General features: G+C 45.7%; 1 protein-coding gene across 3 annotated transcripts in view; it reads right to left on the reverse strand.

Moving 5' to 3' along the window:
• Nucleotides 1–13482, reverse strand: part of Cep135 (centrosomal protein 135) — a 62434-nt gene extending 48952 nt beyond the window's left edge. For 2 of the 3 annotated variants that reach the window (XM_052198348.1, XM_052198346.1), the window contains exons 1-7: nt 13396–13482; nt 10445–10601; nt 8870–9060; nt 8197–8364; nt 6671–6812; nt 4786–4870; nt 278–406 (exon numbers count right to left, since the gene is read on the reverse strand). In XM_052198348.1, the coding sequence (XP_052054308.1) occupies nt 278–406; nt 4786–4870; nt 6671–6812; nt 8197–8364; nt 8870–9060; nt 10445–10557 (828 nt within the window). In that variant the 5' untranslated portion in view covers nt 10558–10601; nt 13396–13482. Of the gene's footprint in view, nt 1–277; nt 407–4785; nt 4871–6670; nt 6813–8196; nt 8365–8869; nt 9061–10444; nt 10602–13082; nt 13164–13395 lie in introns of those variants that run through there. The other variant, XM_052198347.1, reaches the window with a different exon arrangement.
• Between the last annotated feature and the right edge of the window lie 419 nt (nt 13483–13901).

The raw sequence follows: 13901 nt of genomic DNA on the forward strand, positions 1-13901 counted from the left end.
AGAGCCAGGCATGGTGGCACACACCTTTAATCCCAGCACCAGAGAGGCAGAGGTAGTCAGATCTCTGTGAGTTCAATGCCAGCCTCGTTTATAGAGAGGGTTTCAGAACAGCCAAGATTATATAGTGAAACCTTGTCTCAAAATAAATAAATTCATACACAAACAAACAAAAACTGTCTTCAGTGAACAAGCCTGTCACTTTTATAAACCCACAGATATTATAAAAGAAAACCTCACATTTTTATATAGTTAACAAAACAATCCTAAGAGCCATTACCTGAATATTTAAGTGAGCAATAAGCTTCTCATTGGTTTTATTTCTAGTCTCCAGAGACAGGACATCAGGGGAACGGCCACCATCCAAAGCAAGTGACAGTCGTTCTATTTCTCGTTCTCTTAGTTCTATCTGAGAACAGAAAGTTGCACTTTCAGTTGATGAAGTCAGGCTATAGGGTGAATCCTTAACTGCACGTTCATTCAGCCTCTCTTTCCTAACGCCCCGGCAGTGCACACAGTGGCCGCCATTTATACTGGAATCCACACATGGTCGGTACACAGGGCACAGCAACGTCACTAGCACCAACAGAGCACTCGATTATGGAACTGAGTCTAAGTGAACTTTTCAGTTTGTTTCTCTCCTTTAAAATCAAGCAATTGTTTATAGAAGAGAAATGTCTTGGCCGAGTACACATGTTCAGGGAGTGGATAAGTCTGTCACACTGCAGTGCTCGGCAGAATGAATGAATGTGTGAATGAAAGGGAAAGACTAAAAACCAAGTTGCTATCTAACTCAGTATTAAGAAGGACATGAAAATACAGCGATTTTAATTATTATTTACATTTAGTCAAAGGAGCAGTACTAACCATATGCTGACACTAAGTCACATGCAAGAATTAGAAAATCTGCATGCAGGTACACACACTTTTGTTTACTTTTCCCCAAAATCAGAGGGGGAAAACCAATTCAGTTCACTATTACTGGCTACACAGTGATCGGTGTAAGGCTGAGGCAATGGGCTCTGGCTTTCAGGAACAGAGAACTTCACAGGGAAAGCTGGCAAGCACCGAACAGTGGCTGGAAGGAGAGGGAAGAGTGAGGGAGGCGCTGCTACGACAGCACCAGCAGTCAAAGGGACAGAGACCCACTCTGCATTCTGGCCTCTAAAACACCAAAGGCCTGGCTAACACAGAATGTCCACACAAGGTCAGAGCACTGCTGTACCAAGAAAAAGGATGCCCAGGTCGGACACACCAAGGCACAAAACCTGGGAAATATCTGAGGCAGCAGAATTGGCTCAGCACGACTGGACTGTAACATGCAAGGAGGCTCAGTGCTGCAGGGAGTGTGAAGAATTGAGCAGTGACCCCGAACAACCCTGCCCATGAAGTCTCAGGAGAGCCTGGGTACAAATATCGCTATTTAACAGTATAAACAGGAATCTGCAACAATCAGGAGAGGTTGTGAACAGCAGAATATGGGGTGCTGGCACGTGCTGGTATTGCCTGGCATGTGCTAGCATTGCTTTCTGTCCATGCTTTGAGCATGCCCGGTGAGTGCCTACCACAGAACTGACCCCCTAGTCTTCCCAACCTGGAATAAGTTCTGAGAAAAACAAACTCAAGCAAAAAGGTCAAAGGCAGCGAGGACTCAGCTAAGGCAGTAGACAGTGTGTGTGGGGGGGGGGGGGGGGGGAGGGGGGTTAACCGGAAAGGCTGAGCAAATCCTCCACACAAGTCAGCCACCTCAGAGACATGGCAAGGTTGCAGCAGTTTATGGTTACAAAGTACTTGGGGGAAATGTGGTTATAAACTGCAAAATAGCAACAACGCCCAATTTGTGCATTTTTTTTTTGTCTTTTTTTGCTATGTTGAGAAATGAACCCAGCACATATGCAAGGCAAGTTCCTTACCTCTGAGCTGAACTCAGTATAAACACCTGATACTTCAGTGCAGTGGTTCTCACCTTTCCTAATGCCTGGACCTTTAAAATACAGCTCCTCATGTGTGGTGGCCCCCAGCTATAGAATCATTGCGTTGCTACTTCATAACCATCATTTTGCTGTTATGATTGTAGCACAAATCATCTGATACATAGGATATCTGTGACCCCCAAAGGGGCTCATGACCTATAGCAGTGTCAAGAACCACTGCTTTTAGTGTCTTCACAAAAATGTTTTTGGTTTGTTTGTTGTTGTTGTTGTTGTTGTTGTTGGTGGTGGTGGTGGTGGTGGTTTGATGATATTAAAATTTCCTGCTGGGCAGTGGTGGTGCACACCTTTAATTCCAGCACTTGGGAGGCAGAGGCAGGTGGATTTCTGAGTTCAAGGCCAGCCTGGTCTACAGAGTGAGTGCCAGCACAGCCAGGGCTACACAGAGAAACCCTGTCTTGAAAAAAACAAACAAACAAAAAAAAACAAAAGAAAAAAAACAAAACAAAAACAAAAAGAAAAAAAAAGAAACCCTAAAATTTTAAATTTCCTTTAACTCCTTTCTAATCTAAATAATTTTCAAAGTACTTTATAAACTAAGAATTATATCAACATATTAGGTACATATAGAATTATATGTACAGATTATTTATACAAAAAAATATAGCCATGTACATGAAAAAAGTTACCAAGTTTAAACTCCAGAGAGCACAGTAGGAAACAAAGTACACGGGTCAGCCAGGTCATGAGTTTTGAGGCAAACAGATGGAACTGGAAATGTCATCGTGCGTGAGGGGACCCGACACAAAAGGACGTGCACTGTATGCACTCACTGAAAGTGGATGCTAGCCCAGAAGTCAGAATACCCATGATACAACTCACAGATGGTAGGAAGCTTAACAAGAAGGAAGGCCCAAGTGAGGATGCTTCAATCCCACTCAGAAGGGAGAGTAGAGGGACCTGGGTGGGAGAGAGGAGGGGGAGGAGAGAGGGAGGCAGGATCGGGATGGGAGGAGACAGGAGAGATGACCAGAGGGCCAGGAGAATGAATGGAAATTCACAGGTGCAGTGGTTTGGGGACAGTGGGCACTTCTACAAAGTCCCAGAGAACTGGAGTGTGAGAGGTTCCCGGGACTCAACGGGGATGACCACAGCCAACACGCCCAACAGTGGGGATGGACCCTGAAGAGCCCACCTCCAGCAGTTAGACGGCCCCCAGGGGAGGATGGGCTCACCATCTATCTTCAAAACTTTTGACCCAGAATTGTTCTTGACTAAAAGAAATACGGGGTCAAAACTGGAGCAGAAGCTGGGTGGTGCTGGCACACGCCTTTAATCCCAGCACTTGGGAGGCAAAGGCAGGCGGATTTCTGAGTTGGAGGACAGCCTGGTCTACGGAGTGAGTTCCGGGACAGCCAGGACTACACAGAGAAACCCTGTCTCAAAACAAAAACAAAAAACAAAAAACTGGAGCAGAGACTAAAGGAAAGGCCATGAAGTGACCCTAAAATTTAAAATTGGGATTTATCCCCTGGGTGGGCCCCAAACCCTAACACTGTTACTGATGCCATGTTATGCTTGCAGACAGGAGCCTAGCATGGCTGTCCTCTGAGGGCCTCTACCAGCACCTGACTGAGACAGATGCAGATACTTACAGCCAACTATTGGAGTGAGGTTGGGGATCCCTATGGAAGAGTTAGGGGAAGGACTGAAGGAGCTGAAGGGGCTGGCAGCCCCATGGGAAGACCAGTAGAGTCAACTAACCTGGACCCCTGGCAGCTCCCAGAGACTGAACCACCAACCTACGAGTGTACACGGGCTGGTTCATGACCCTGGCACATGTGTAGCACTGGACTGCCTTGTCTGACCTCAGTGGGAGAGAATACGCTTAATCCTGCAGAGACCTAATGCCCCAGGAAAGGGGGACAGGGGAGTAGGGTGAGCTGGGAGTGGGTGGGTAAGGAGGTAGGATGGTGGGGTGGGGAGTACCCTCTCAGAGGCAAAGGGGACGGGGGAATGGGTAAAGAACCCATGGAGAGGGGACCAGGAAGAGGGGCACCATTTGGAATGTAAATAAATGAAACTAGAATAAAAGACACCAACTCAAAGAGCACGGGCACAGAGCTCGCTGGAGTTAGGAGCTAAGGCGGCGTCTGCTGAGCTCCTGCTTCTTAGACAACTGCGTTATGCGGTAGTAATAACTTCCAGAGGAGCCACATTGAAGGCAGTAGCCCAGAAGGGGAACTCTCAAAGACTTATATTCAAAGTGAAAAGGAAATAAATAAAATAATAATAATAATACAATTATTTTCTTTTGCATTTTTTAAAAAATGAATTATTTCTATATTCTTGTGTGCTCATTATACATGGAGGTCAGAGGACAACTTTTAAGAGTCGGTTCTCTCCCTCCACCACGTGGGTCCTGGTGATCGAACTCAGGCTCTCAGGCCTGGGTGCAAGCCCCTCTACCCGCTGAGCCATCTTGACAGCCCTCCTAACAAATATAATTACAAAACAAATGTAATTATAAAAGTATATTGTCGTACTTCAATACATTATTCTTGAAATGAACATAGGTAACACTTATAATTTTTATTTGGGGAAAATTTTTTATTTAGGGAGAGAGATGCTTTATATAAAAGAAAAACTAAAGCTAAAAGTACTGCTCACCTCAGTGAATAATAAGGGAATGGACCAGTACTGGGGAGCTACTCCACCTATGAACTCAACAAGCTTTTAGAAAAGAAAAAGGCTCACTTAAAACTAGGAATCTGTTCTATCAAGTAAAGGCAGCTCTAGTCACACTCGCACTCTCAGAGCACACGCATCCCCACCCAGAGCCGTGTGAGAAGCCCACCTGCCTGCTGTAGTCCTGCACGCCTCTCTCCATCTGTGCTAGCTTCTCCTGCAGCTGGTGGACCTCCTCCTGCAGCTCCTGAATCCTGAAACACGGGTGGCTAAAGTGAGCAGTGTACAGAGACTTTGGTTGAGAGAGACAGGACAGCACAATGGAACCTGAGAGCGAGGCTGCTGCAGGTGAGACACCGGGCTGTGCTCAAGGTTCCCAGCGCCTCAGCAGGAACACACCACATCACCTTGGAGAGCTCATTTTACAGGAGGAGATACAAGAGATTTGAAACTCATATACATCATGCAATAAAACACCTCACTGTTCCACTGGGCCCTTAGAACAACTCTGAGGTACAGCTACCAATTCTTAGGTTCAGGAAACTGAAAATCCAGTCCAAAGTTCACAGCATCACTTAGTGAAATAGGGTGTTTTCTGATCCTAGGTAACCCTGTGTTGCTTATAAACTACTTTACACTTCTGGAGCGCAAAGAACTAAGGAAACTGCAATGTTCTAAGTGACCCCAGCAAAGCCTGCTTTCCCTAGAACCTGTAAGTTCTAACAAAATCAAGACTTTGTCCAAATCATCTGAACTCTACACGGAGTCCATCGGCTCGGTATGGCATGGCCCACTGTTGGCTAGACAAGCCTGAAGCAGGTCTGCTTTGAAGACAAATTTCCCATGAGCTGCAGTAAGTAGGTTGCAGAGAGCTCATCCCAACTCTTACAGACGTGCCTCTCCCAGCTAAGAACAAGAGCATGCTTGCAGGCATGCACCACCAATGCAGAAGAGAGGATGTGCAAACAATGTGTGTGTGTGCACACCAAAGCAGACAGAATAAAACAGCCCACTGTTTTATAGACTGATGGCAGTTTGATAGTGTAAATGATTCTCTAAATAATATTACCAGGCGACCTGATTGTACCCTGAACAGATGAGCAACCCACAAGAGGTCAAGGCAGCCATATAAATACAGGCACGTAATATTGGGACAGACTAAACGACTGCAATGATCTTCGGCCCATCTCAGCCAATGCTCTTGTAGATATTAGGGCTGGTTGAAAATCTCCTGTGTCCTCTATATGACCACAAAGTCCTTATGAACTGTCTCCCTGGGGGCCCCACACTGTGGGTGCCCTCTCAGGATCACTGGAACTCGCTTTCCTCCCTTACCTGGCCATAACTCTCCTAGTAACATCTGGATCACAAGCATTTCCAACCAGCAGCAGCCCCGTACTCTGACGACCTCAGAGCACTCGCTCAGGGGCTTGCCCTGGAGGCCTGACGAGCATGGAATGAAATGGAATCCATAGCTCAGTCTGATTTATATTTAAGGAATATAAATACGAGGCTGGAGACTTCATGAGGTGAGAATTTCAGATCATGTTAGGAATCTATTCAGGTCCACATGGCACCTTGCTATATCTGAAGCAGTAGAGATTCTAGTAAGAGACGATCTACTTAGAGATGAAACTTATTGTCAAAGTGACTCTATTGAAATAGGTTCTTAACAGCAGTAAGTTATTTTATAGCAAGTATGGGCAGAAACCTTGGATACATGACTTATTTCAAATCAGAGTTTTGAAACAAGTAAAAAAAAAAATCCAAATCATTCTGGAAATACCTATTGAGCTTCGATGCAAAGTTCTGGGCTAGACATAGGGACACAACAATTGAAAAGCCCAAACCTTCCCACTATACACTTTATAACACAATAGTGATCACGTGATCAATCAAGTCAACAAAGATGAAGATGATGATGCTGCTGCTGCCACCGCCACCACTACCACCGCTGCCGCTGACTTTGGTGTTAGGGATTTAACTCAGGTCCTCAGGCATGCTAAACATACCTCCCCAACTCCCAGCCTCAGCAGAGGAGGTATGTCACACACCTGTTGTCAGCCACCTGCAGGAGGTCTGCAATGTACGGGTCTTCTGGTTGAGGGACTGGGTAGGCGATGACTTCCGAGGGTGGGGCTGGCTCATCGATTTGCATCCGTTGACGCCTAAATGCAATGTTTCTTTTCTTGCCACCTAAAAAAGCAGAAACAGACGTATGGCTTAAAAACAAAGGACAAACGGAACACTTTTCTAGGTACTAAGCAGCACAAGCTAACCTGTTATAAAGTGGGCTCATCTGTAGATACCCACATTGATCTGTGACTGGACAATGTATTTCTGAAACATCTAAATAGGACAAGCTTATAAAATAAGTTTTCGGTGCCTGCAGGCTAGGCATATGTGCACAGTTTAAATTAGATAAGGTTTTGGCAGGATTAAAAGCTGAGTGTGCCTTGCAGTGGTCACTGTCTCGTGCTAACACATATCACTGTCAGACAAGGAGCACTGACAGCAAGACTGAGACACACATGCTTTAGTACTGTCAAAAGGACAGATGCCTGGGGGCTGGGAGATTGCTCAGGTGGTAAAGTGCTTGCTGCTTGAGCATGGGGACCTGCACTCAGTCCTCGGCAACCATGTGTTGGTTCCATGCCTACAATCCCCGCACCTGAGAGCAGGAGACAAGATTCCTGAACTTGCTGTCCAGCCTGTCCAGCCTAATAGGTTTCAGTGAGAAACCCTGTCTCAAAACAATCTGGTGGAAAGCGACAGAGGAAGAAATTGGAAGTTGACTTCTGGCCTATGTGTGTACATACACACGTTCACACACACACACACACACACACACACACACACACACACACACAGAGCAGATGTACTGGCTAGTTTCGTGTGTCAACTTGACACAGGCTGGAGTTATCACAGAGAAAGGAGCTTCAGTTGGGGGAAGTGCCTCCATGAGATCCAGCTGTGGGGCATTTTCTCAATTAGTGATCAAGTGGTGAGGACCCCTTGTGGGTGGTACCACCTTTGGGCTGGTAATCTTGGGTTCTATAAGAGAGCAGGCTGAGCAAGCCAGGGGAAGCAAGCCAGTAAGAAACATCCCTCCATGGCCTCTGCATCAGCTCCTGCTTCCTGACCTGCTTGAGTTCCAGTCCTGACTTCCTTTAGTGATGAACTGCAACATGGAAGTGTAAGCTCAATAAACCCTTTCCTCCCCAACTTGCTTCTTGGTCATGATGTTTGTGCAGGAATAGAAACCCTGACTAAGACAGCAGATAACTGAAACTCTAAAGAGCAAAACTAAGTATGAGGATGTCACCTATAATGATAATGGTATAATCTGAATCAGTAGTGAACACCTCCATAGTTGCCTCTGAAGGTAGCAGGGACACATTACATGCATAGATTATCTTGGAATGGTATAAAACGCATAGCCCATTACTTTCTCAGCAGCTGGCAAGACTAGAGCTATACTTTCTAAACTAAAAGATCTCATGAAAAACAAGTATAGCCCACAGTTCCGGATTCACGACCATTTTAACCCACTTGGTTAAGAAGGAAGCCAAAGAGTTACCAGGAGTCTGTACTACAGCACGCAGATTTTTTTCTTGAAGCTGTTGGATTTTTTCATCCTTAGCTTTGCTCTCTTTCTCCAGGAGTCTGACCTTATGAACATACTGGTTATTCAGAAACTTCAGATCAGCCGTCTCACGTGTACATTTCTTCAGTGTAGTTTTCAAGTCTTAAAGTGAGGAAGATAAAAACAGTTGTAAGTAAGGCTCAAGCCATCCACACAGACTTGAAAGGCACCACCAGAGCCTTACACACGCTCTGTAGGAAGCCAAAGTGAGACTTTGGGCTGTTGTTGTTGTTGTTGTATACACCCCAATGTGTATTATCCTTTACCTTTGCAATCTACTTCCCAGCCCAAACATTTCTTAGTAACTGACGCATGGCTCCCACTTATTCACTGTTTTTCCTCTGAGAAGGCATCTTCCGTCCTGCCATCTAACATCTCTATACTACTTACTAACCAAAAAGCATGATCCGCAGATAGCAAGTGTTGTCATAGCTGTGGAATGCTCACTTATTTTCCTAACTACATTTCGATAGTCTGTATTTAGGGAGCTGTTGGTAGAACTGTCATTTCCATATCAAGTATTGTAAAGAGATGCTAGCCTTTCCACTTAGAAAACAAAGAGGGCAAGGATCCTTCATTTAAAAAATCATCATAAAGTTTCACATACCTTTAATGTGCTTGTCTGAGTATTCTCTGAGCTTCATTAACTCCAGATACAATTCATTATTCTCCTTATTCAGCCTTGTATTTTCAAGTTTATAAGGTTCCAAAACAAAATCGAAATTGGCACTTTCCTTTTCTGCCTTTACTGAGGACAACCTGCACTGCCGCAGGCTTTCTGTCGTATGAACCAGATCACTAAAGTTAAGAGAAAATACAAATGCAACATGTTCCGTGACTCTTTTAGTAACTCAAGATACAGTTCTAAAACAGATTAAATATAATGTTAATGCTAAATAATATAAAATTTAGAAGAGGAATGAACAGTAGGTTTCTTTCAAGGTTATCAAAAAGTCCTCAAGTTTCTCAAAATAGGCCTAACTATAAATTATAAACTACAAACACATCAAACTGTTGTTTGGTTGATTTGTCCTTCAGTTCTGAAAGTAATTTCATTGATGATTTTACCTTTGGTTTAAAAAGCCCTTTGTTTAGAAACATCCAATTAGGGCACTCAAAAAAATGAGCTACCACGCCCACACTTCGTGCTCTCCCCTTGTGCTCCTTCTTTAGGCGGATGAAGCCTGTGAAACTGGCTTCTCATTGAATAAATATGGACTGACTGTGTGCTATATGCTACAGAAAGATACAAACAACAACTACTCTCTTGCTGGGCGGTGGTGGCGCACGCCTGTAATTCCAGCACTCTGGGAGGCAGAGGCTGGCGGATTTCTGAGTTCGAGGCCAGCCTGGTCTACAGAGTGAGTTCCAGGACAGCCAGGACTATACAGAGAAACCCTGTCTCGAAAAAACCAAATCCAAAAAAAAAAAAAAAACCCAAAAAAATAAAAGAACTACTCTCTTACTCTCAGAATATGGATCAATAAAAAAAAAAAAAAACACTCACTAAATGTTTCATGAGAAGAAAACACACACACAAATGCACTTATCAATGAAGAACTTATATTCTATCGACAGTCATCAAAGAGACATCATGGCACATGGCAAAACAAACATCTCCATGCTTCTCAGATGAGCAGTCTATAGTAGCTGTAGGTGGGCATGGCAGACTTATGAAATTTGCAATGCAAAGACTAAGCCAAGATGTCAATGATGATGCACGGTGATTGTAAAACGCTGTGCCCGCCCTACGCAGCACAGAGTGTGAGAAGGGCAGCGCAGGGGCAAGAACAGAAAGTACAGCTCAATGGTGGAGCGCCTGCCAGCCCAGCCCACTCCGGCAGTGCTCAGTCCTCACCCGCAAAAGGATGAAAACAAAGGACAAGCCGGAGGAGGGAGGGAGCACCTCTGACGGCCACCAGAACCTCAGAGTGTGATTCCCTCCAGGGAAGCTCTCAGAAATGGTGACTCAGACAGGCACAAGGGGTATAGAGATCGATCGCTAGCAGCCTCCACCACACAGACCCTCTCAGGCTTAGGACTGAAGAGAAAACAGGCAAGCTTCAGATGACTTAAGGACTTCTCTAAAATCCACTTGCTGCTTTACCATGACAAGGTCAGCCACAAACCTGGTAAGTGGATTAAGGATTACACACATTAATAACTATATTTCCATCTTTACCTGAAAAGTTTTTCTACCAAAGGCAGACTGTCCACCGACAGGGTCTGGCGGTAGCCCAACTGGTCTAGCCTCTTCCTAATGTTAATATACTTTCTCTCTGCAGCTGTAGTCATCTTGCTTCCAAAACCAGTTTTAGTCACACTCCAAACTTAGAGCTCTGAAAGAGAGAATTAACACAAGCTATTAAACACAACTTTAATATCAAGGAATCATTTGGTTTCTTTTCAGGTAGTCAGTGCTCTATAACACTAATACTTATTCTCCATATTGCTACATTATAACATGTGTTTCTTCATAAACCTGGATCTAAAACTTAAAACAATGAAAATTCTAGAAGGAACCAAGGATTTTCCAGAGGCGGGCAGGCATCCTGAAACTCCACTTTCTTACAGAATTGTGGGTGACAGGCAGGCAAGCAGGCAGGCCTCCTGCTCATGCTAGGCAAGTGCCCTACAGGGGGCTATGCCCACAACCCGCAGGGAACCCCTTAGTGACAGTAAACATAAAAAAGAAACAGGCTAAGTAGGACCTCATAAAAGTGGAAAACATCAACTCATCGAAATACACTAGTGAGGAAAATGGAAAGGCACAGCTGGGATGTGGCTTAAAGATCAGTCTTTTGTGAAACTCTGGATCTGACCTCTGTAACATCAAGAAAGAAGAATGGGAGTGGGGGGAGTGAAAATCAGAGTACCAGAAAATATCTACATACTGACTAGAAAACAAACTCTCAGAGCTTAATAACACAGCAATCAGTAAGAACATTGGGGTTAGATCTGGTAGGGAGGCTCATGACTATAATCTCAGCATGTAGGAGGCAGACACAGGGAGTCTGCCCTCAATTTGAAACCAGCCCAGGGATACACAGTGAGACCCAGTCTCAAACTATGCCCCCCCAAATTGTATTAAAACTAAATTTTAGTTGTACAAAAATTTGAAAAGACACCTTGCAAAAGATATCTCAATAGAAATTTATGAAAAGGTGCTTAACGTGCATTTTCCTGGTGTTAAGCACCAGGAATACAAAATAACAACCAGGCCTGACAATGCCCAAAGACAGCAAAGGCTCCCAGAAAATGAAACCCACGCATCGCTCAGAGAGTGGGAAACCACCGTGGAACAAGCCAGGCAGTATCTTATAAAATGAAACACCGTAATTCTATTCCTGTATCTTTACAAAAGAAACTGGACAGAAATATCCACAGAGCGACTACAGCAGCTTTAGTACAGACGCCTAACTGTAAGGGGAAGGACAAGCCATCCTGCCCTATACCTCATAGCATGACTCAGGGAAGCAAAAAGCCATCAATACATGCTAACAACATGGATGACTCTCAAAGGACCATTCAGGCAAAAGAAGTCAGACACATATTCTATGTGACTACATTCACAAAAAGCTCGGAAACAGGTAAATATTAAACTGTGGGCTAGAAACAGTTTTATGGGGCACTGGAAAGTCTCTGGAAAGGACAAATCTTTCTTTCCAGAGTGGTAGACGTATTGACTGGGGTAAGTTACGCAGGCACAGACATTTATGCAAAGTGTTTAAATTCACTCATGGTCTGTGCATTTCACCATGTAAATTCCACTCCCATATTGGTTCTTTTCATTGTTTTGAGACAAACTATAATGTCGTGACCGGTCTAGATTTCTGCCTGTACCTTTGCATGCTAGGACTACAGGTGTGCACCACCACATCCAACTTTACTTTCTTTTCTTTCTTTTTTTTTTTTTTTAAGTAACACACATGTAAGTAGCTCAGTATCCATTTTTACGCTTGTCTATTTTGTTTGTTTACAGGGTCCGGGATTAAACGCGGAGCCTACGACATGCTAGACAAGCTCTCTTTCTCTGGGCCACACCTCCAGCTACTGTACTTGTCTTTTTAAACACCTATGACTATTATCTCTATCCATCTGCCCTAAAATTGAGGTATGCAAAGATCAATCCTAACCTTTGCCAAATCATTGTAGCCATAGAGCTCATATTTCTAAACCAAATAAAAGTACGTTCTTCACCATTACTAAAAAATCTAAGTGCACGTAAATGAATACATGCAAAACCTGATGCTCAAAACATCCGGTGTGGGATAAAGTACCGATGGCACCGTTCCTATTTAAAGCACAAAGCAAAGAAGGCTGTTCCAAGGAAATAGCTTCCCCAACCACAGGGCTACTTCTAAATTAGCGTTTCTTCTTCATTATTTTCGTTAACAAATCTAGGATCTTCTTTGAGAAGCTTCCCCTACGGGCTTTCTAAGTCCTTTCCACAAAAAGGACGACTATGCCAGATGTTTTAGAGAAACCCCTGTGGCCACAAGAAAAACATCTGACAAGCTAGATTAGCTGGGCAAACTCCAAGAAGTATGTCCCCTCTTTGACAGCTGCCAACTCCGGGTGCCAGGAAACCATCTCTCTCCATCCTTCATGAAGACAGACTGAGAATACCAATCAAAATACCATTGGCCATAATAAGTAAAGTGCTCCGAGCTGGAGATATGTACATATTAGGGTTTCCCTATAATCCGGACCACAACCTTTAAATCAAAACAACCGAAAAGGGTAGGTTCCGCATTTACAGCTAGCTGTCTACTAAAACCCAGGCGGCGCCTTGTCGTCTCAAAGCGGGCGCCTCTTACTTTCACGGAAATATCCAACCCGCGATACAGAAGCGTTTAAAGTGCGGGCACCGCAAAGCGCACGGGCCGGGGCGGCCAAGCATCCCTCCCGGCTCAGCCTGGAAGGTGGAACGGCAGTTCTCCCGGGGTCCGCCCAGGCCGCACGGACAGACGGACCGACGGACGGTGGGACGGTCCCCGCGCCGCCCTCCCCCACTTCCTCCCGGCAGCGCCCGGGCCTCCCTCGCTCGCTTCCTCGAGGGTGGGGGTGGGGACCGCCCCGGAGGCCCCGCGACCCCGCCCGCCCCCCGCGGCCTCCCCGGGCGCGCCTCACCGCCGCTCCCGCCGCCGCTCCGTCGCGAGGCACATCGCCCTCGGGGACCCGCCGTCCTCGCTGGCTCGTCCCGCTGCGGCCAATGGCTCCGGCACGAACACAGTTTGAAAATGGCGCGGAGAGGCGGTCGCGACCCACAAGGAGGGAGCGCCGCGGTTGCCCCGGTAACGGACCGGAGCGGCCCACAGAGGCGGCGCGCGCGCCGGGCGGAGATGGCGGCTTTCGGCCTCGGTGCCCGGAAACGTAACGGCCGGCCGGCTGGTGCGGGGCCACGGCGCCCCCTAGCGGGAAGCCCGAACCTCTGCGGTGCCCGGGGACCTTGTCCACTGGCCACAGAGGACCATGGTGACCATGGGCTGAGCCTTTCCAGGTGAATTCCTACCGATCACCCAGTCTTCCCCCTGGACGTCACTGTCCTGCCGCTTCTCCAGCTACCACCTGATAAGTTATTACCCCGTACGCATGTAAACCCCAGAACAGAATCCGAGCATCAAAACCTACTCATG

This window comes from Apodemus sylvaticus, chromosome 11, assembly GCF_947179515.1.
Source record: "Apodemus sylvaticus chromosome 11, mApoSyl1.1, whole genome shotgun sequence".
In the NCBI taxonomy this organism is placed as follows: domain Eukaryota; kingdom Metazoa; phylum Chordata; class Mammalia; order Rodentia; family Muridae; genus Apodemus; species Apodemus sylvaticus.